The sequence below is a fragment of the Thunnus thynnus genome, chromosome 9, assembly GCF_963924715.1.
Source record: "Thunnus thynnus chromosome 9, fThuThy2.1, whole genome shotgun sequence".
Lineage (NCBI taxonomy): Eukaryota > Metazoa > Chordata > Actinopteri > Scombriformes > Scombridae > Thunnus > Thunnus thynnus.
Window position 1 is genome coordinate 3,487,132 of NC_089525.1, and position 23,091 is coordinate 3,510,222.

The following is a 23,091-nucleotide window of genomic DNA, read 5'->3' on the forward strand; positions in this document are numbered from 1 at the left end:
ACATGATAAATCTTGTAAATTATACAAAATTGACCATGTATAAAGAGTACCGTGTATTTTTGTTTGTTTGTTGTTGTTTTTTTAATAAACTTATGCACAAATCAAAAGCCATTTTACAGCTAAGATAATGGACTGAATGAACCATATATGTACATTTCATTGCAGATCTAGAATAATGTGTGTAAAAATATATATGTCATGTCTTAATGGTGCAGCTATCAGTAGCCATATTATTCAACATGCAGCAATGTGGAGCCCTGTGTATCTACATTTCGTTCCTTCCAGTAAACAGCAGTTTGGTGTGAATGTTTATGTTGCATTGACTGTCTCCTCTGAATGAGACTAACATTTGTGGTGAGAAGCATGCACTGTAAGTTGCAGTCACCAAAACATGGAGCAACTACAGAATATAAATGAAAACGAGGTCACCCAGAGTCCCATTTTTAGTTTTGGTTTCGTTTCAGCGCTCCTTTTCAGTTTTGTAGAAATAGAGGACCAAAACAAACAAGACACTTAAGTCAAGTCACTTAATTTGAAGACATTTTTTGATATGTTTGATTAGCCTTAGATGGGTTTAAATTATTATTGTGCCCTTTGAAGGGAATTGGAGCCTGTGGCATGTCTGAGACTCTGTTTGCATCGATGTACGATGCGAACACATAGTTGGATAATGGCACATTAAAGGTCCCTTCATAATCAGATCTAGTTATTATACACCAGCCACTATATGAATGTATGAGTATGAACAAGGACAAATCCAGTAAAGATGTGTGTTAAATGTCCTTGAGTTAAGTTTGAGTTGCTTGTGTCATCATTACTACCTTTGTCTGACATATAGTGAGTAGCACCACTTTGACATGTGTAGCTCATGAAAACACATGATATAGATCAGCAGCTATTGAATCACTTGCACCACTAAAAACTGCAACTAAAAAGTCTCTAAACTCATAAGTTCTCCATGTTCATTATACTGTAAATAGTCTCATTTTAGCAAACAGCTTGATTGATCAAATCAGGGGGTTTGTAATAATGTTGAGATGTATATTCCATTTATCCTAGCTAACAGGGGCTGGAAAATATGTACAATATAATACACAGGCTGATGATTTGTGAGACTTGTAAATATGCAGATGTATCATAATTTATTCTAATGAAATAAAATATCAGAGTTCTGCTTTTCAAACCTGGGCAAGTGTGTGTTTTGTCCTTGTTGAGCTTGATGTCATCAGTCAGTGGCTGATCAGAAGTACAGTATGTCACACCAAGATCTTATTACAAAAGCCAAACTATTACTTTAATGTTATATGAAACACAATCGATGATAGCTCATTCTGCTATTGTCCTAAAAGTAGAAACAAATCACATAATTTTTCCATAATGTTGCATGTGGATAAACTTTCCCACAGATAAATGTCACTAAATCCATAAACACAGCACAAGAGCATTAATGTGTTTTTTGCATAACATGGTGCTGATGATTAACTTATATAATCTTAGCAGATATGAAATTTTAAAAAAAGGTTCAAATAAATCCATATATTTATTTTAACTGTACTCACATACAATATATTCTCACAATATGTTTTCTTAGACTAACACTTATACTAATAAAGTCATGACCTGGAAGTCCACACATGGCCTGTAATGGAGATACATGTTAATGTCATCCTGTCAGTTTATTAAAGGCTACAAAATATATAGAAGTATATACAAAGAAGTATTTATAAAGAAATTCAAATACTGTTTTACATTTTCTTTTCAGTCAGAATTGCCCTTTTTTTTTGCTGTTTTATACACTTAGCATCTGAACTGTGCTGCTTGTTAGCTGTAAAGGCTGTTACATAATTGTGGTAATAGCTCAGTAACCAAAAGCTAAGGGTACAGTTATGAGGTGCTGCATAAATAAATTATAACTCAACTTGTATGTTAGCATTGTCTCACCCTTACACTGCATGTTGGTGCTCCTACTGTATCTGTATTAGCAACTGCAGTTTGTCTCTGCTCATGTGGTGCTTATACCACTGCTCTGAAGTGACACATGGATGACTTTGGTATCTATATTGACTGCTAAAAACAACTGATAAATATTTGACGCACAATAAAAGGAACAAAACCAGGGACTCTTTACTCATAACAAGACACGTCTTCTTGTGAACCTTCACACCAGTCTTCGTATTAAGGCTGAGGCGAAGGCTTCTGTGTTGGAGGAGGAGGTGGTGCTCGGCACTGAAACAGTAAAAAGTTGGGAGAAAGATGTGTTTGTTGATTATCACTGACCCTTTTTGGTGTGAAGATAAATTCTACAATTGCACATCTTTTTTGCATAATTTTTCATTGTTGTTACTGAAGCAATGCTGTTGTTAACACTACATACTGGTCTCAGTCGGCTGCTGGACAGATCTGGAGAGTTGTGTCTGCTGCCTCCAGTGTCTGACAGGAGAGACGAAGAGACACATAAACACACAGGCAGATGTTTCCACCTTAATTAACATGTTTCGTGTGTGAAATACTGATACACCAACCGATTCTGTTGTCTGGCAGTCTTGGCAGCCCTGTGGGAACGACCTGCTGTTTGTCCTGGTTTGAGGGTATTGGGATCGGGGGAGAGAAGGGAGGCATGGCGGGAGTTGGGAGAGGCTAGAGAAAAAATGAATATTATAGAACTTACTGACTTATAGGATCGTTCTGTTTACGTGGGTAACATATGCAAAGTCTCACCCCCTCCTCCTCTTCCTCCTTTTCTTCCTCCTCCCCTTCATCATGGACGAGCTCTACCACCAACGATGGGAAGACACCGATCCGTCCATTCAACTCTCCCTCCCAAAAGCCATCATCCACCTGAAGAACAAACAAAAAACATTCAAAGAAATAATGTGAACTGTGTGTTGTGATATTGGGTTGTTGGAACAAAAATGGTATATGATACAGCAAATGAAATAAAAAAGCAAATGAAAGGTATGAAATGCTAACAATATCAGCACCATCTCTTGAATCTTTGTTTAAAGGAGTGCCAATCAAAACTCTCATTTAGACCACATAGTAATTCATATCAAATCCACTGACTCCACTAAACAATTAACCAGTGCCTGATGGAGTTGATTCCTCTAAAATTAAGCAAAAGAAGGTGTAATTTCTCAGCTGCATTAGAAATCTTATGAAATTTATCAGCTCCTGCCCGCTATGATGTATGTGGAATCAGCCCTTGAGTTGGTACACACAACACACACCTCTCCATGTCGACAGCGCATCAGGTGTATTAGTGCCCCCTCCTGGAAGGAAAGCTCCTCTGCGCTCTGAGCCTGGTAGGAGTACAGAGCTCGGACCACACCTGACACAGAGTTCAAGACTGGATTATTACCACACACATATTCACACCACTCCACCGCCTGATTTTGAATCATTTTGCATACACATTAAATGCTTGTATTGCCACATCACCATGTATGTGTATGTCACTGTATTTCAAATACAGCATTTAAAAGTGCACTATGTGAGATTTGGCCAGAATTTATATTTAAAACATTCAAAAATTAACTAAAATGATCAAGTGACTGTGAAGAAATAACAGTTTTGACATTTTGTCAAAGACATCTATGTATTGTGTTGCAGAGATATTTATTGAATTTAGCATGTTAACCAGCTAGCCCTAGCCCGTCCTGTCTCATAATACCACTTTGTACCTCAAGGGCAATAGTGTTCACTGTAGCGTCCAGTCTGCCCTCTGTCCAACATGAGAGGAAGAAGAAGAAGCGCTGGTCCGAGCAGCGTTGCCAGATGTATGATAATTATCATATTTGTATGACTATTTTGCCAATAATGCCAAAAGTCCCATAATGTATGATAATTTGATCATTTTGTGACAGTATTAGTACAGGCTAACCTGTATCTGCTATGTCCCAAAATTTGCATCAATTGCTACCTTCCAGTGCTGTGGGAAATTTAAAAACTCATATCTACAGCGCAGAGGAAAGATGCAACAAACTGGACACTAGCCTAGATTACTAGAGCAACATCTAAACATCACACTGTCTACATAGCTTCTAACATGCATGTTTTTATCTCCGATATGCCTCTTTTGAAGTATTTTACATTAGTAATTTAAAAATGTTTTTTGAGTTTTATTTGTGACAGCGCATCTTCAAAGTATGAGTTTATGGCGCATCCGTGAACACAGCACGTGTTGCAGCCAGCACAGGCAGTGGCAGCAGACGGTGTTTTCTAAAATTATACATTTACGCCTATTTGTTCTCTTGGTTATGACCAGCGTATGGTAATTTTCCTCAAAATACGATAATTTTAAGCCTCTGGTGGTACAATACTTTAACATTTCCCATCTGGCAACACTGGCCCCAAGCCACCACAGCAGCAATGGCAGAGATTTTGAGCCAGGTGGACAGCTGCTGTAAGTTTTGCTGCAGGACTGTTAATATGTCGATTTATTAAGTTTTAATATTTTTTCAGGCGAGAAAGTAACCATTTAGAGTCCCAGTATGTGGTCAAGAGAACAACATCCAAGTGAGGTAACAAGAAGAAAAACGCCAATGTATTCAGTTGTAGTGTACTGTAAATAACTAACCTCGGCTCCCTGCCCTCTCTTTATTTCCGGTGGATGAGGTGGAGCTGAAAGAACTGTCAAGCTGAACGGTGTCTTCTGCTGGTAGACACAAGAACTGCACGTACCGCTCAGGAACATACCCAACCTGACCACACGAGTTACACACCTGGACAGCAAGATGTGAAGAGGTATACAGAGATACAGATGAAACATGGGAAAACATCTTTCTGACAAATAAAAAAAAGGTTTCACTTAAAGTCTGATATTGTCTGGATACCTTCAGCCAGTCTTCCATGTCTCCATCCTCAATCACTTGAAGCTCTTCCCCCTCCAAGATTGACAGCTCATCTGATTGGCTAGCCTACAGGAAGTAACAATTGTCAGCTGCTGTACTGCACACACAGAATGGAACTGTGCATAGCAGTTGTACTCTTCACACAGGCAAAACTGTATACGGTGTTTTTTACCTTCCTTCCTATAGTTGTCTTTATGTCTGAGTGAACATCAGGCCAAACGCCATGCAGGATGCTTCTAGTAATGTGGCCAAATAGATGCTAATGGGTTGGTTTTTGGGGGTTTTTTTTGCAATATTTTCTTTTTCTGTATCTTTTCTGAATTACCAATAGGTTCCACTGATTTCAGATGAAGCCCACACACTGTAGGAGAATAAGCATGACCTTCAAAAGTCTTTTTACCAACAGCAAATATAGTTGATATGTAATATCTTTCTAGACAGATCAAATTGTTCATGGACTTGTTGATTTGTAAATGTGTAACACCGGCTTTCTCAACATTTTCGTGCCTGTGACATAATTTTACTTCCCCAAATGTTCGTAACCACAGCTGTTAGAGAGGTGTCAAGTCGACACGTTGACATATTTGACAGTTGCATGGTTTTTAACAATGATTTATCTCTTATTTAAAATATATCAGAAATCTCAATACACCACTGTCAGTCAACACTGTTTGTGTATCTGGCAATCCTGAGGTTGGTAAGACGAGGTCTGCTAGAATGCTTCTGAACTTCTAAATACTGTGCACTACCTGGTAGCTATAGACAACTCTGCAGGCTGCAGGGTAAACACACACTCCAGATGTTGAGGCTGGATCTGCAAAGATATCTCCGTTCATATCTTCGTAGTCGTCAAAGTCAGTCAGCTCAAACTCCTCTTCCTGGAAAACACACAGATCACACAAGAGGGCTTTCATTGCAGGATGCTGGTATCTCACTGGCCTGAGAATCAAGACAAAGTCGACAGACAGTATTTTCCCTCTGAGCTTAGCTCCTTCTTGCAATTAGTAAAGCTAATGTACAGCGTGTATGTATGGCTTTGCGTATTATTTAGAATGGAGACAAGGCAGCCTTGTCACAACTGTGCAATTATCTGTAAATGATGCACACCCCTCAGCCAACAGGATCAAAATGTGTCCAAGGATCTTAAGTCCTGATGGGCTCAACATAAGACTAACTGAGTTCTGTGTGTGTTTATATGTGTGTTTGCGTACTGAAAAGTCCTCAGTGGATTTCCTCTGTTCACTGAGCCGTCTCTCTCTTTCCAGCTCCTCCTCTGCCTGGTTCATGGCGTTATGAAGCCACAGTTCAATCCCTGCAACGCTCTCTGACAACAGAGTCAGACGGGCCTCTGCTTTCACCCTGCTGAGCTGAGACGGGGAGACACAACGAAACATGTTACTGTAGAGATACAGACAGACAGCAGCTGGCTTTTGTTCTATGAGTAGTAAGATGTGAAATGTCAATAGAGCTGCAGGAGTCCCTTTACTACAGAATTTGAATTCTTAACTTTAATCCATGTTTTTCCAACTTTGTGCTATGCATTAAGGAAACCATCACCCCAGCTGATTCAGATCAGTCTATTTGCTTTTTTTTTTTAATGACCTTCAAATTCACTTAAAGTGGAACTTCTCTGATTTTATACTTTTATACTATATTTTTATCACAGTGTTTCCAGGTGTTGGGGAGTACTACTGAATATGTGAAAAAAAGTAGTATAAAGCCCTTTGTGGCTCCAGAAGTAAATCTGATCAGCAGCCTCAAGTGATGTCACTCGAGTCAGTGTTGGTTGATGCTGAAGACTACAAGTTTAAAAAAGAAAAAATCTGGAGGTGTGGAATCAGAAAGAAGTGAGGTTACCAGATCTCTGTGGCTGCTCCTCATCTCTGCTGGAGGCTAGCAGCTCCAGGCTACATGAGCTACTACTAGCATAACACACCTGAATCTGTATAATTAAATAAATTGACTCAGGTTGCACTGTGGGTAATGTAGTTAGGCACCAGATTTTGACAAGGAAGAAGAATGTGTGGACAGGAATAAAAAGATGAAATTTCTGGTTTTGCAGATTATAAAGGTATTTAAAAAAGCAATCCATTTAGATGTGCCAGTACCAGAGCCTTGGTGTTGTGAATGATCACTTACTCTCATGGCTACTGAGATAATTCCATGGAGAAGAGCCATTTTTAATGTTATTAGTAAAACCTGTGCTTTGCTGTAAAAAGGGCCTTTAGGCTCTCCTCATTACCGCAACTGAGCAAACACAGAGGCCTCCTGGTACTCTAACAGAGGTTATATTGTAGGTCTGGTCTACAATGTGTTAACCACATCCACACGCTGTTCTGCTTTGAACTGGAATGTTGATATGACTATGTATGATGATGCACTTTGTTAGTATGCGAGTATACTGCATATGAAACTGCTTGCAAGCAGTTGCAAGGAAGAGATATATGACTGTGCTTAGGAGGAAGGGTGAGGCTCTGAAGATGTAAAAGTAAATAAAGTGTGGGGCCCCTTCTTAGAGAAATAGTAGTTAGTACTGTATGTAGAGTATAGAGTGCAGTGTCCTTTAATCAGGTTTCAGCAGTTCATAAAAGCTAAACTCTCTGTAAATTCAGGGGCCTCTTCTGACACTTGCTGGGGCAGCCTCTGTCTGGCTGGCCCTGTTTGAGACATTGGAGATATTTATGAATCCTATTTAAGAAGCACATTACTGTTGAAGAAGCAAACTTTTGTGTCACCACAATGTTTTTATTTAACAGGGTATTTAATGTGAACTACAGGTACACATGTGAACAGGTCCAGCCACAGTTCATCTGATTTGCAGATGAGATGCTGTTCAAGCCATGATATACATGTTTAAAACATCATAAGGAATGATTCTATGTTGCTGAACTAAGGTATATATGGATGGATGTTGAATTTTGAACTTTGGCTTTTTGTGTGGAGAAAAAGCGCATTTAAAACAAATGTAAAAACAAGTACCCTGGCTTTCCTGACGCTGTCCTGCACCTCCGCTATCTTCTGCTCCACACTGAGCCCCGTCTCCCCCGACAAGAGCTTCAACCGACTCTCTAGTGTCCTTAAGGCCTGAGGAAGACCGCAGACACACAGAGACAAAGAGCAAAGCAGACAAATATACAAGGAATTACAAATATATAAGACTTTACTTCAAATGATTTTAACATTTAACATCTAATTTAATTTTATAAAAAAGATGAAAACAGCAAAATCACAGAACAGTTTTCCATTACACTCTTTATCTTCTCCATCAAAAAAAAAATGCATTTAAAAGTTGATGTGAAGCTTATATGAGGCTTCAGCAGTCTGAGTGAGTCATATCAAGTGGATATCTACCATGCTTACAGTCTTTTTAACATCAAATGTTGAGCTGCGGTGGAAGTACAGTAACAAAAAGAGGGATTTTGACACTAGAAAGACTGTAACGTTGAAAGATATCTACTTGATTTGACTCATTTGGACGCTGAAGCTTCATATTAGCTTCACATAAACTTTTAAATACATTTTTCCACAGAAGGAGGACTGTGGATTTTGTCTCCCATCACTTATATTGTAAGTGCATTATGATAGAATCTTGTATGGTCAGTATGAACAGGAGGAATGATTACAGCAAGAAAAACATGTTTCAATGTTCATCTGGGCACCTGACTGTTGTTTTAAGACAGACCTGAAAATGTGTGTGAATCTGTCCTTTAAATATTACAACCAAAACTGAATAAAAATAATACAAAAAAAGAGCAAGTGAAAATAACCACAGCAGCATCTTGACTTTCTAACTTTGACCTCAAAGTCTCACCCTCTCTCCATGGGTGACGATCTTATAGTCTTTAGCAGCTTTGGAAGCCCATTTCTTGGCCTCCTTAACCAGACAGCCCTCCCCTTCTAAAGCACAGACCTCCTGCAGAACAGACACCTGAACACAAGACAGACAAACAAAGTATCTTTCATTTTTTAAACAACTGCATAGTACATTAGTGCATTATTTGTCCTGCAGCCCCTGATGTTCACACACACACACAAACACACCTTGTCACGTGGAGCTGACTGGAAGCTGAATTCAGGTGTTTTGCTGAAGGAAACTGATTCTTGTAGAAACTGCTGCACGTTTCTCTCTCTGGTCACCTGACAACACAACAACCAATCATGTCACGACACCAAATCAAAAAGACGGACTGAGTTTGCGCTTACAAAACATATGTAAGTGAACAAAAAAATCCAGTGTTTTCATGTCTGCTCGTCTGGGCCAGCCAATAAACCAAGGTGCTAAAATGCTTTCTACCCACTCACATTTTGAAAGGAACAACTGTTGAAGTGTTCCCTTCAAATTGCACTCACTTGTGAGTTCAGACATTTTGGCTATGTGTTGAATTTCCCTCTGTAAACTTCTGTTCCCTCTGAAACTTCAACCTAGTTGTACCAGTGACTCTCGCCCCCTCCTCTTCCCTGACCATCCAACCAAAAACATCTGTTACTCCCTGTTCTCTCACTTCTATCTGTCCTTACTTTAAACATGGTCTTCTTCTTTTATGTTTTTCTCCTTCCCTTCTTTCTCCCTGTCTGTCACCTTCCCTGTAACCCCTCTGCCCCTGCTGCATGTCCTCTAGAGAGGAGGTGAGAAATGTCTTGTGTCTGGCGTCTCAGGAGTCGCTGTGGGATCATTCTTATGTATCAAATTCGATTTGAATAGACATTGATTATTGAAGGCATGTCACATATTCTAATATCTTTAAAGTTAGAGCAGTGGGTTGGCTATTATTACGCAATGCTGCATTCATGTCATATGGGATGGAAAGATTCACCACAAAACATTAAGATGGTTGTATGATTGCAGAGAAAATACTGTGCACTGACAATATGGCTATACATCCATGAAATATGGAACTATGGACCTTGAATGATGAGTTTGCTGGATGTGAGACATCCATGTTGGTTTGGTTTTCAGGCACTTTTTTATTATTAAGTCATATATATATCAGATCCAAGTTTCCTTGTCTTCATTACAACTGAATGCTATTTACAAGTCAAATATTGGCCATTACGGTAATTCCAATGTGATATGAATGTAGCATAAGAGCACAAAAAACACAAACACATACAGTAGTTAAGCACACTTGTACTCATACCCTCATATTAATCAACACTCTTTAGATGAATCCAGCGGCTGATGTATGTGTTTCTTTCTGAAGCCATTACTGTGATGTCAGAGTGGAACACAGTCGACAGATGAATGTAGTCTGTGTGAATGTGGAAGTTATTTAGTCTTTAAACATCAGTGTGAAATTGCTTCTGATGCAGGTTTTGGGAAAAAATGACATTAATGTAGTGCTTCTGTCTGACCTCCACAGTCTGGATGTGAAAGTGCTGTGTGCAGTAGCTCATAAAAGCCCAGCAGGAATTACTGTCTAGCTTATGAATGAAATCATTTAAATGCCTGTTTTCTTGAATTGTAATCGGATGAAATGCATCATTTAATTAAAATCAGAAACACATGATACTGAGAGTGAATTTCAGCCAGGAAATGTAACTTTGTCCTCTGGTTAGTTGGCATGATGCCCAGAATACAACCAAAACATGAGGATTTAATGGAGACTTATAAAAGTAAAGTTGATTCCATGGAGCAGAAGCTTGTGGCTGTTCATTTTTGTTTGTTATTGTTAGCAGCTGATAACAGCACAGAACAGAAATGTTTTTTATATTATTATCTTTATTTTAATGGCATTTGATATATTTTCAATATATAACTAGTTCAACAGGATCTCCTGGAAAGTTTTCTTGACAAAAACGTTTAAAAAGGAAATCCTTTACACTCATTACAGTGTTATATGCAGGTTTTTTAGTGAGGTGCCACCAGCTCAGATTTGTCTATAACAAACACTTCCAATTATAATATGCATACACACACACACACACACACACACATACAAATGCACCTATACCTTAGCCACACTGTCCCATATCCTGCTGTACTGTTTGTGTGCTGCCAGACAGGTGTTCATCTCTGTCCCACACAGCAGGGTAAAATGGCTCCTCAAATTGTCATAAATATCACCATCCATTTGCTTTAGGAAAAAAAGAGGAAAAGAGATATTCAGCAGTTAGGATATGTTCACCACTGTTTTATCTCATATGCATGGCCAGACTAACATACTAGAGGACCCACCTCATCGTGCATTAAGATACCTATCACCTCCAAGTTCTCAAGTACAGTACAAACAACAGACTATACAGTATATGCCCAGATACACAAAAAACAACCAGTACTATTTTGTATTGACCACTGTTGTTATGGTGTTGTGCCTTTGCCTTTGTCTGTTGACTGTGCTGCCATTAATAAAGGTTAGAAAAATGTTAACAACTGGCAACTGCTCCCTTACTTTCCCTTTGAAGGTAAAGAGTCGACTGGGGTACCCACAGACTCCAGAGGTATACTTTGTGTCATATCTCACAGGTGTTTTATTCTATCATCTCAATTTTTCATGACTTTGTCAATCAATTTGTTCCTAATGACTTCATATAATTGTTTTCTGTTTCTGTTTTAATCAGTGCTTTTTAAAAACACCAATGTATTGGGGTTCTGTCAGTCATTTTGAAGCTTTTGTGGAAAGATTATACTGGGATAAAAGCTGCACTTTGTATTAAATAAAGTTTTGTTTTGTTTTGTTTTATACAATAAGCAAATTAACTGTAATTTTCCTAGAATAATAATGCTCTGTTTTTTTCAGATGACATTAATTACATAACTAATAATGTTTTGAGAAGAAATAAGTTTTGCCATGATGGTGGTTTCTTGTGGTTCCCTGGAACCCCAGTCTGTAGTCCTTGGTAGGATGAGGGTTAAACAAAGTACACGTGTATGAGCAGTTCAGTGTCAGAGACAGTGGGAGGTAGGAGTTTGTTTGGAAAGTCCAACATAAGAGGGAGGAATGTTGAATTACGTATTATTACCTGGTGATGATGTCAGTGTGGAAAAGTTACAAAAAAGTAGTCTTGTGCAATGTGCACAGTTTGAAATATACCAGGAAATGATGTGGTCAGTGTTTTATCAGATACACAACTGATAAAATGGTTCAAGCGTCTCTTTCTCCGGTTCATTATCTGTCTGTGTTTGTGTGCGTGTTTGTTACCTCCATAATACGTGGTAAGTCATCGGTATAGTAGTGTAGTTGATGGGTGTTGACTGCTGCTAACGCCAGCAGATACTCGTTGCGAACTTCAGTCAAACGGTCATCACACTCTTTCAGCCTGGCGCTGAGCTGAATGCACACATGTAAAATAATACTCTTTAAAGCTGGTTCAAGTGAAATGCAAAATAGCCTCAACTTGGAAAAAGGAGCAAATATGGAGTGTACAGACCATTTGTTTTGATGTTTTCACAACCCCAAGTGTCCCAAATGTATTAATGCAGCTATACGTTAGCTTGATGACAAGGTTAATGATCATTACTTTAACACTGCCAGCAGGTATAGCAGCTGGAGACAGAAAAGTAGAAGAAGAAAGTTTTACAATAGTTCATTTCAGCTCCATACCTTAGCAGTCATCTTATGTATTCCGGTTTTAAAGTGGAAAATCCCATGCTCACTCTTCCTTGCTCTGGAAGACAAAGTGAAAACATATTGCTAACATATAAGACATAACAAAAGACATACAGAGTGTAGCCACACATTATCTGAAAGTTCATTTCAATACATGCAGTAAACTCTGACTTAACTTAATGTTTTCATTAAATAGCATTTAAAACAGGAAATACTGTACTGAAATACTTAAGCTTGGAGAACTTCAATGTCTTTTATATTAATTTTATTATAAAAGTTTCTCCAGCCATCATTTTCATTTTAGACTAAACAATTGTTAAATAACTTAATACTAGTTGAACTGTATTAAGTGTATTTTCAGTGGTACTGTGCGATGCACTACATTTCAACATTTCAATACATACTTTACCTACACATCAATGCCTTTATTGTTCATATTTCCTCTTTATAATTAATGACATTTAATTTTGTTTGGATAGTTTAACATTTTTCCCCATATTTCTGCTTTGTTGTTTTGTCATCTGAATGCTGACTAGACCTGTATCAACTTCACATATCATGTTCTGATGATATCATCATATGTCATATGGAAGTGGAAGTGGAACAGGAAGTGACCTTGTGACTCTGATGCAGAATTTAACCATTAACAACACGGTAGTGGTTTGCGATCTCACAATTCTTTCCACAAATTTGACACCCACAAAAGCTACAGCACATCTCAGATCTTTTAACTGCCTATGAACTAATTCACGGCTTGAATTACGCAGATGTCATTAGCTGTCTACCAGGCTCTTTTCAGCAGACAACACTGGCTTTTCCATGGTTTAGCATCAAATATTTTTTGCTCTCTCACACATACAAACAGACATGCACTAGTGCACACTGACCTGGTCTGTGCATCAGCAGCTTTTTCTCTAGCAACATTGGCAATGTGACTGAGTTGGTGGTAGCTCTTCTTGATCCTGTGCAGCTCACGCAGAGAATCCACCACTTCACCCTGTACCCTTTGGAGCCTCTCCAGACCCTAACACACACACACACACACACACACACACACACACACACACACACACACACACACCCCAAAATAATTAATTCAGCCATCGATGCCCTTTGGTTCATGTTTCATGGTCACACTGTAGGGTTTTAGAGAATTAAATAGTGCTCCTTTGCTTTATTAATCTATTTGTAGTTATTAAAATGACACATAATGAGTGTCTACATATTTTCAGTATTTGATCACTGCTTATGTGTGTGCATGTGTGTGTGTTTGTGTGTGCATGTGTGCGCATGTCTCACTCTCTTTGCTCGGACGTCCTTTGCATTGCGAAGACTTCTGGAGGCTTGTCCAATCAGTCTGCGATACTCCTCTGTGGCAGCAAGTCGTGATGCGGCTGTCTGAGCTGTGGCATCTACCACGGATCGCCACACCCCAAACACACTGCTGAAAACACATGCACGCACACACATGCACGCACATCAGTACTGACATCAACAACTCCTGATGCCTCAATTGTATTGTGCACTTTTCGCCATACATTTGTAAATTAAAGCTGATAATTACTGGTAACATGAAAAGCTAACAGTGCATATTGTTTAATTTGTACACCTAATATTGACAACACTGTTAGGCAAGTTATGTTACTTAAAAAATTAATCAATTATTCATTACATTTTACTAATTATTATGCTTGTTTACTCCTAGTTCTACACCTAGTTCTGTCAAAGTGCCTCTAAACAACCCCAGTCTTCACACCTATGTTACATCTTCTGTATTTAACATGTGTGAAAATATAAAACAAGACATTATGGTTTATTCAGCCAACGTTTTGGAGGTATTTACTGACCATCAACAGCTTGCTTAACGTAACATGTAGATAAAACATCTTTGGAGTTACTGGGAGCTGCATGCTTATTTGGTAGCCGTTAACCATCTCCCTAAAAACTACACCCTGCACCAAACTAGCACATCCACTGTCCACTGAACACTGAGACCCATCAAACTAAGACAGCAAACAAGCTGACCCACACAATGTCAAAATAATTATAAACCCTTACACTATGCTTTAAGCACATCACCATTTTTATTTTCTTATTTAGTTAACAATTTCATTTCTAATAGACATGTCCGATAATATATTTAGTGTTTCATAACTTTAATTACTTCCTCTTCTGTATGTAAGTACAGTGCAGTCATTGCCTGGTAACTCCAAAGTGTTGTGTTGATTTAGAGTTCTGGCATTGGCACACCTGTCTATGCTGCCTGGCTAATGTTAGCTAAAAAATAAACTAAAACTAATCTGTAATCGCATCGTTTTTCCCATGTTGTCATGTAGTCACAACATAACTATTGTCACATTCCTGTTCCGGTCATAACCTTTGTTTTTTATTTAGTTTTGGGGACTGAGGCATAGCTAACAAGTTAGCTCATCACATTAGCTACAAAATTGGCGATTTGGATTGTCATGGACACCCCCTGTTGTGAGAGGGTTGACGTGGCTGTTTACCCTCCTATGACCATGACCTTGTCTGGGGTGTCCTGATAGGCCAGATATTTTTGTTGGGGTTCTTTTATAGACAAATTCAGGTTGAAGGTGGAAGTAGACAAGCTGCCATTACTGCAGTGGCACCTCACTTGAGAACCTGCATATATCATTGTAGTATCTGTAAAGGATTTCACATTTTAAATGCTTTTGCCGAGAAATCTTCACAAGAGATCCTGTAGAACTGGTTATATGTTGAAAACGGCATAGAAAGACCATAAAATAAGGTTATAATCTAAAATACCACCACCCTGCTAATCACTTGTTAACATGTTTCCAATTTTTTTTTTTAAATGATGCATTTCTTCTGATTACAATGCAGGAAATCATGCAGTTTGATTTAAATCATAAACTAGCATATAATCCCTCCTGTGTTTAACTGGCTACTCCACACAGCACTAACACAAGCTCTACGTTCATGTTATTTTTTTGCCAAAGTCTGTGTCAAAACCACTTTCAGACTAGTGCTTAGAGACTGAAGGACTTCCACATTCACACAAACTACCTTCATCTTCACTGCCGATGGTGATGAAACCAAACATCTCTGTTTAGTTCCACTTTGCCACCACAGTAATCGCAGCAGCGCTTCAGAGCTCAACACATTGGCTGCATTCGTCTATTGTGAGGGTCAAGTGTGTCAAATCATCCCTCTAAACATTAAAACTAAATTTTGTGAAGGTCACAAGTTACAAGTTATACAAGTATGTCTTGGGTTAGCTGTATATTTTCTTTTGTATCCTTCCCCTTTATTCCCCTTTAACGGTACAAACATAAACTGTATACCTCCTACAGAAAACTGTAGGTGTCATGGAGTTTTCCTCTGTCTATAAGCTATGATGCTTTACCACTTAAAAGCAACATATGGTCTTTTCATAAACAACAATCTACTCTCAACCGCAACTGTTCTTTGCAAAATGACACAACATGGAACTGATACATAGATAACACAACTTCCCACACTTGAAAATGACATCATAGCAGCCAGATATGTTCAGAATCTAGACTAGAGGTTGGTTTTGTGATGAAATTACCCTTGAAAAAACAAAACGAAAACAGCTGATGAGAAGATTGTGTGTGTGTGTGTATTACCCAGAAGCAATAGCATCTGTATTTCCTCTTTGCCAGTCTCTCTTCTGGTACTGGACAGCTAACCTCTGAAGAGCCTGAAATTGCACCGTTTAGCATAACATCACAACCCCAAGAAAAGACAGTAAAATGTAGTTTATTGAAAACACGAGGTGCTTTACTTGAGATAGTATGAATAGGATGAATAGTATTATTATTTGTTAGTCCTTTGACTCTATTTTGTCACTGTTGTCACTCTATTGTTACTGCATTACCCTTGTTTTAGTATGATGTTACAGATCTTTGTAGCCATTCACAATTGTCAGGTCAAAATTTTAATTTGTCCAATATTTTTGTTTATGACCAAATACCAACACCAGACATTTCCATGAGCCTCAACTACACTTAGTACATTCAAGTGCTAATTAGCCTCACAAAATCACTAATGTGGATGTAGACTCGTTTGAAAATACTTGTTGGGTACCCTACATGTTGAGTATACATTTGTCAGCATTAGTATGGACACACATAGACACACACACACACACACACACGCACACACACACACACACACACACAAACTTATCCGATGATCACACCATAGTTACGTGACACATTCCCCAAAATTGTGTGAAAACACATACAGCTCCTCAGAGAGCTTTGCCAAAATGGTGGAAACTGAGAACATCCAGTGTGAGAGGTTAAATAAAGACATGGCAAGAGAGGAGAAACACTGATAAATGCCTAGTTAGGATAGCATAACAGAGTGTTGAAACATACAGACACACACATACAATCACATGAGTAAACAAACAACACCACAGCACTCAGGTGGTGTGCTGACATGGAGCCTCTAATCGATAAATGATGAGCATTTCCAGGAAAAAAAATGAAAGGTGCCAGTAATAGATCTAATAGTGGACTAGAATAGTTGGCCTGTTTGTGTGTGCACTCACCTGACCATATTCTTTCTCGATGGCTGCTCGTTGCTTACTGAAGGACCTTGGGGAACACACAGACAAAACCCAACACACGCAACATAGACAGAAATGTAATGTAACACTGCCCTTCAATCATCATCTCTGTATTGATCTCCCCGCGTATCACCCTCTGTCTTATATAATCCAATGTCATGCAAATATTCACAGTCTGAAGAAGTATTGTACCTTATCTCCTCCAGAAGTTCAGTGTCCTGATGTTGCTTGTTCTGCAATTTGCTGAGCTGTTCTGAGAATACCAGTTTCACCTGCTGGCTCTCTTTCACCTTCGCACGCACACACGCACACACACGCACACACACACACACACACACACACACACACAAACACAGAGGGACAGCTCTGAGGATAAATCATAATCAGTCAGGTTTATCAAACCCCATTAGTGAACTGCCTGTTGACTCAAAAACTGTAGGAGTACTTAGTGTTGGTCTGCTTCTGTTTACTTTCTCATCTAGTGAGATGTGTCAGTGACTGATATTTGAGCTTTACCTTATCAGAAACTTCTTCTTTAAGAATGTAAATTTTATCATTTTAATTCTATCAATTTCATCTTTACATCATCTTTACATTAAATCAGGCAAAAGTTTGTCTCTGTGACTATTACAGAGGTAGCTTCAGGGCCTACGTGAGCTCAAAATCTCATAGCAGGTAGCCTACATCAAAAGTGACAAAATAGGCTACACATCAGGTATCATGAGCTAGGAAACTATTAAATACATCCAAGTCATGTGGGAGGGCCATTATCCTGTAGCCCCACTATGCTGACAGAACATATGTGGTGCTGTGCGGTGCCTCTACGGAGGATAAGCTAACTGCTTTAAAAAATGTCTTTTCAAGAATGTTTTCAGATGCTAAATGTGACTGACTGTCCACAGTGGCTTTTCCCACTGCATTTTATATTTCAGCAGAGAGGTTTTTGAAATGGCATTAACTAAAACAATAGATTCCTCCATGTGCTCCTTAGAAGTCAATAGAAACTTTTTCATGGCAGACATTTGACTTGAATAGCACAGGTGCAATTAATAACATTAATTATGAACCTGTTCCATTGGGTTTCCCATCACATCAGTGAGCCAGCATGTAAAATATCAGATCCCTGGAACTAGAGCACCTCACTGGTTTGTAGGTAAGGTAGGTAAAGTAATTAATTACAGCAACAGACTGCATGATTACTTTTGTGATTTTCCTGCAACTGTCAAAAGTCTCTCTCAATATATAGGTATATTAGTCAATGGTGGAAATCTAAACCCAAGACGAACCCTCCACACCACAAAGTCACCTTTGTTTTGAGCAAATTAACATTAAGCTAACATATTATCAAATTCACAGTCACATTTTCAGTAGTTGACAGTTTTGTAGTGCCATTTTTTGTTACATTCAATTCATTATTTATTAAGTTATTTTTCATTTAAAAGAAGGTTTCTCCATCAACAAGTCTTGTGTGACAAAGATGGTGATAAAAAACCTGACCTGACTGACATTAGTCACAAATATGTACTTTCCTTGTTATGACTGCAGAGAAACTGAGAAAACGCTGAATTGAATGATATTGAGTCCAACTCTGACTAGAGTACAAAATGTAACGTCTGTATCAGGTACACACAAAATGATCTCAAATACCTAAATGACCTTGTACATTTCATAAATGTAGAAACCTACATTTATGAACCTTTAGGAGTCAGTGTACATGCTCTGGCATTCACTCAATGGGCCAAAATATATTTCTGGTACTTGTAGACAGATGCAACAATATATACAATATATAAACTTATATCTAGACACATTTGTAAGCATGTTATGTAAAATGTAATTATTGAAGTATCAATTTTTTCATTGCTCTTTAAAATTTTATTTAAAAAGTATTAACTTTAAAGGAAGGTGGGCTGGACGAACAGAAATGAAAGTAGCAGAGACACAAAGTACCATCATGTGTAAGCCCTCTTTCAACTCTCCTTCCACAGAACTCCACATTATACTCTGAGCACCAGCTTACCTTTCTGGGTGGTGGCTGCATGGTTGCTGGATGCTGATATTGTCTGCTATTCTCTCCGTTATTGTCTGTTTGTTTCAGCTGTTGTGCTCTGCTACTTCCTCAGTATTTTCACATATGCACATGTGCTATTGTCTCTCTCTCTCTCTCTCTCTCTCTCTCTCTCTCTCTCTGCCTCCTTCCCTCTGGTGCCGTCCTGAAGAAGACCTATAGAGGGCAGAAGAGTCCAGTCACTTCATGTTAACATTTGAAACTCCTCTTCATTGTCAGCACTCAACCACATGCATGTTTTCAGAATTCTACCTTTAAAGTGAAACTTATGCCATTAAAATATTTATCGTAAATGTTTTATCTTAAATAATTGCATTAAAAAAAACCCTGCTGTCTACCTCTTCTCTTCAAATCCTGGCTCTTTCCTGTGGGTTTGGACAGTTTTCTCACAATTCAGATTTTATTTGCAAAATTCAATTCAAAGTTTTATTGCAGAATACTTTTTTCTAAAAGTAGTGATATTAATCTGTGAAATCTAATATCACTCACAGCTTTTTTTTCCACATGACCTTATTTATATTCTTTCAGATATAAATGCTAGTTAGGTTAAGAAGTGATTATAAAAACAAGCCCACACACTGGATTAATGATATGATCATATTTTTATTTGTGCAGAAAGAAGGAAGAGTTTACATATTGATTCACAAGAAAAAAATAAATAAGGTTACAGATGAGCCCAGAGACATGAACAAAGACAATTTCATTTGGAAAGGATGGGTTTAGTTTGAACCCTGAGTTATCAAATCATGGCAGTACAGCACTTCAGGTGGATCAGTTTACATTACTGTTCAGTCTTTATACAGTATAATGATCAGTATTCCGTGTAGGTAAAACACGTTGTATATTTTACAGTGTCAATTGTATTCAAGTGTTTTTCCCACAAGCATCCAAATAAGTTATGGAAATAAATAGCAATAAATAGGCACATGAGGTGATATGTATCCTTAACATAAAGATAATTAATAATAAATAATAATAAATAAAATAAATAACAGGTAAAAAAAAACAACACATTTGCTAACATACATCATATTTCATGTTCAGCATCAATATTATCAACAACAAACAGGTTGATATCCACAAAAAAAGTACTGCTGTCATACATCTGAGTATCAATCATGCAGCATATTAAGAGATAGTGTTTGATTTATCTTTGGGTGATACCTCAATAACTCCTAATTGATTTGATAGATGTATTTGCTTATTGATAATACAGTGCAGTAACTCATTACTAACTAAATATATGATGCATCTTCACCTAGAGATGAGAAAAATTAATTTTTGATCATTCATTTCCTGAATACCTGTTTCTGCAGATTTGCTTATACTGATATTTTACTCAATACCCTATTCCTTTCAGGTGTAGCCATGTCTTTGACTATATTGTTTGTCTCGCTTGTGAAGCACTTTGCAGTATAAAAAGTATTATATCAACGAAATCATTAGGCAACCAGAAGACCTGAAGGACCTGCAGATTTTGTTCTTGGCTAGGCTTTTTTTTTGTCTTTTTCTTTTTCTTTTGTCTTTCAACAGGACTCTGTTTCAGTCCCATTCTACATATGATACTTACAGTAAATAGTTGATAGTGAAATATGTAAATCTTGGTGTGAAAGTTCATTGTTGACCTTGGAAACAGCAATTTGACACATTTCCTCCTCTGTTTAAGCTAGAGGGGAAAAGTTCACAAAAAAAAGATAGTAAATGGACCTTGAGTTAATATTTCCTGTCAAACTAGATTCTAAACCATTTGAACAATTGACCAATGCTGTCATTTTTCTGGTGAGGAGGACTGTCCCAGGAAATCATTTATATGGCAATTTCAAAACTACATTTATTTTTTATTTTTTGACTTTTCTTCAAAGTCTGGTCCTTCTATTTTTCTTACTTTACTTCCTATGCCAAAAGTATCTTTTTCCATGAATGCTAAATATTTTTCCAGAATTTTCCAGTCTTATCCCAAAATGTGCATACTAAATATCCAAAGTGCTGCTGCTTGAAATACTCAACTGTTACTAAAATTCAGTCAAATATGTTTGGAAGTAATTATGGCTGCCAAGATTCACTCATTGACACACTGAGCCTTGGATGAGTATCAGTTATTGAGAATGGCGATGAGGAGGTCCACTGAAGAAACAGAGTCCACTGTTGATAGCTGAGGTTACTGGACGTTGAGCCTCTCTTTCAGACTTTTCAGTTGCTCATGAAAGGTTATTGGTGAAATGACCTTGTCTTTGTCACATTCCAAAAAGAACGAAGTGAAGTGTGCCTAAAAGGAAAAACATGTGGACATTAATGTTGTAACTCTACAGAGCTTCTTAGCCTCTTTTAGTCAATTGTTCTGTTCACATAAGGCAGCTTTAAGTTCATTACTCTATTGCATTTGTTTATTATATCATATTGCAACATATGTTTCTAATGTAGCTACTCAACAGTGAGAATAGTACTTTTCTCATATGGTATCAGTGTAGCAATTGTTTCAAGTTTACAGTATAGCACACTGTCCCTCTGGCTTTTAATTTCAGCTCATTACACCAATTCAGTTGCTAAATGGGTAAATGGATGTACCATTCACCACCTGAGTGAAAACACAGCGCCATGGCATTATCAGCCAATTGCTACAGTTTTGCCAATAATCTTAATATATAATGATATTTTGATACGTCTAAAACTGCCTTTCAACAATTAATAACTAAAGGTTTGTTTAATCTTTGATATACTTGAGCTGACAAAAAACAGATGGGAGCCGCAGTTCAATGCTACCAACCAGTGTTGGGCAAATTACTTGAAAATTCTTATCAATTACTGATTACACATTACTCATTGTAAAAGTAATAACGTTACTTTACTCATCACTCATTACTTTGCTTTTGTTACTCAGCCGTCAGCTCCGACAAAGTTGCCTTTAAATAACTGGTTTAAAAAGCATGCAGGAAACAGTTTGGAAGGATTTACTGACAACAGCCTAGCCTAGCCTCAGTGACCGCACACAGCACTCCAGAAGTCCTGCCCTCAGCTGCACGATTCACACACCCTCCAACTCAAAACTAAACCAGCGTCAGGTGATTCCTGAGTGTGTAGCTGTAGCTAATGTTAGCAAGCCGACTAAGAACACACAACATGTGAATAAGACAGAAACTGATCACAGAGATCACAATGATATCAACCCTCCAGTAAAACAACAAGCACGCAAGTGTTACTGGGATACTGATTACTGAATTTAAAATTGTAATCCCTTAAACTACTTGTTACTGAAAAAAATAAATCTATTACTGTAACACGTCACTAAGTGATGCGTTACTGCCCGACACTGATGACAATATAGTTGTAATATCTGTGTTATCAGCAACCATGATTACTTACCCTACAGGTTCTATTCATTGCCTCCAGTTTCTTGACCAGAACTCTGGTGAATGTCAGATTCAGATGGGAGTCCAGGGAATTCAGGCCTTGGATGAAATACTCAGGATGGGAACACTCCTTTCCAGAAGACACAACATAGCATTGTTGGCACACACTCATACTCATGATAGATTGGTTGTTGTGTAGCTTTGTTTCATATGTGTAAATAAGCTTGTTTACAGTGTTATAATAATCATTGCCAGTGTCATCTCTGTGCAGTATTCAGTACTTGATTGTCCAATCCTGACATCCAGGATGTTAAAGGGCTGTGGCTATCATTAGGGAAACCAGGTCATGATTTAGTACATTAAAATGTCACTATTTTGGGGTCAAAAACTGTATGTTGTAAAAAGGGAAATCTTATTTTAGTTTTACAAAATATTTACACCCAGTAACTGCAAGGTGTAACAGTTGTGTAGCTGACTGAAATAATCTACGTGATAAAGACAATGTTAGCTTGCTAATACATTACATGTTTAGAGTATAAGAGGTAATATAAAATATGGTTGACACATCTGACCTGACACTTGATAAAATGCTGTTTAATAATGATGTAAACTGGGAAAAAATTGAATTACATTAAAAAACAACACAATGCACCTTGAATTACAAAGCAAAATGTTAAATGACCAATAGTGTTGGTTA

At 37.9% G+C, this 23,091-nt stretch overlaps 1 protein-coding gene across 2 annotated transcripts; it reads right to left on the reverse strand.

Annotated features, from left to right (window-relative positions):
- Nucleotides 1-1,267: 1,267 nt before the first annotated feature.
- Nucleotides 1,268-19,156, reverse strand: LOC137188951 (F-BAR and double SH3 domains protein 1-like). 2 transcript variants are annotated; one of them, XM_067598550.1, is made up of 21 exons: nt 19,000-19,156; nt 17,172-17,269; nt 16,962-17,007; nt 16,030-16,103; nt 13,697-13,838; nt 13,285-13,421; nt 12,392-12,455; nt 11,990-12,118; nt 10,802-10,924; nt 8,892-8,987; nt 8,662-8,778; nt 7,830-7,934; nt 6,062-6,217; nt 5,600-5,728; nt 4,833-4,916; nt 4,577-4,721; nt 3,228-3,328; nt 2,719-2,838; nt 2,523-2,637; nt 2,375-2,430; nt 1,268-2,226 (listed from the first exon to the last, which is right to left on the reverse strand). In XM_067598550.1, the coding sequence occupies exons 1-21, from the start codon at nt 19,018-19,020 to the stop codon at nt 2,176-2,178; spliced, it is 2,109 nt and encodes a 702-aa protein (XP_067454651.1). In that variant the 5' UTR covers nt 19,021-19,156; the 3' UTR covers nt 1,268-2,175. The 2 variants fall into 2 exon arrangements, with proteins under 2 accessions (XP_067454651.1, XP_067454650.1); XM_067598549.1 differs by having other exon boundaries at nt 13,697-13,841.
- Nucleotides 19,157-23,091: the final 3,935 nt, after the last annotated feature.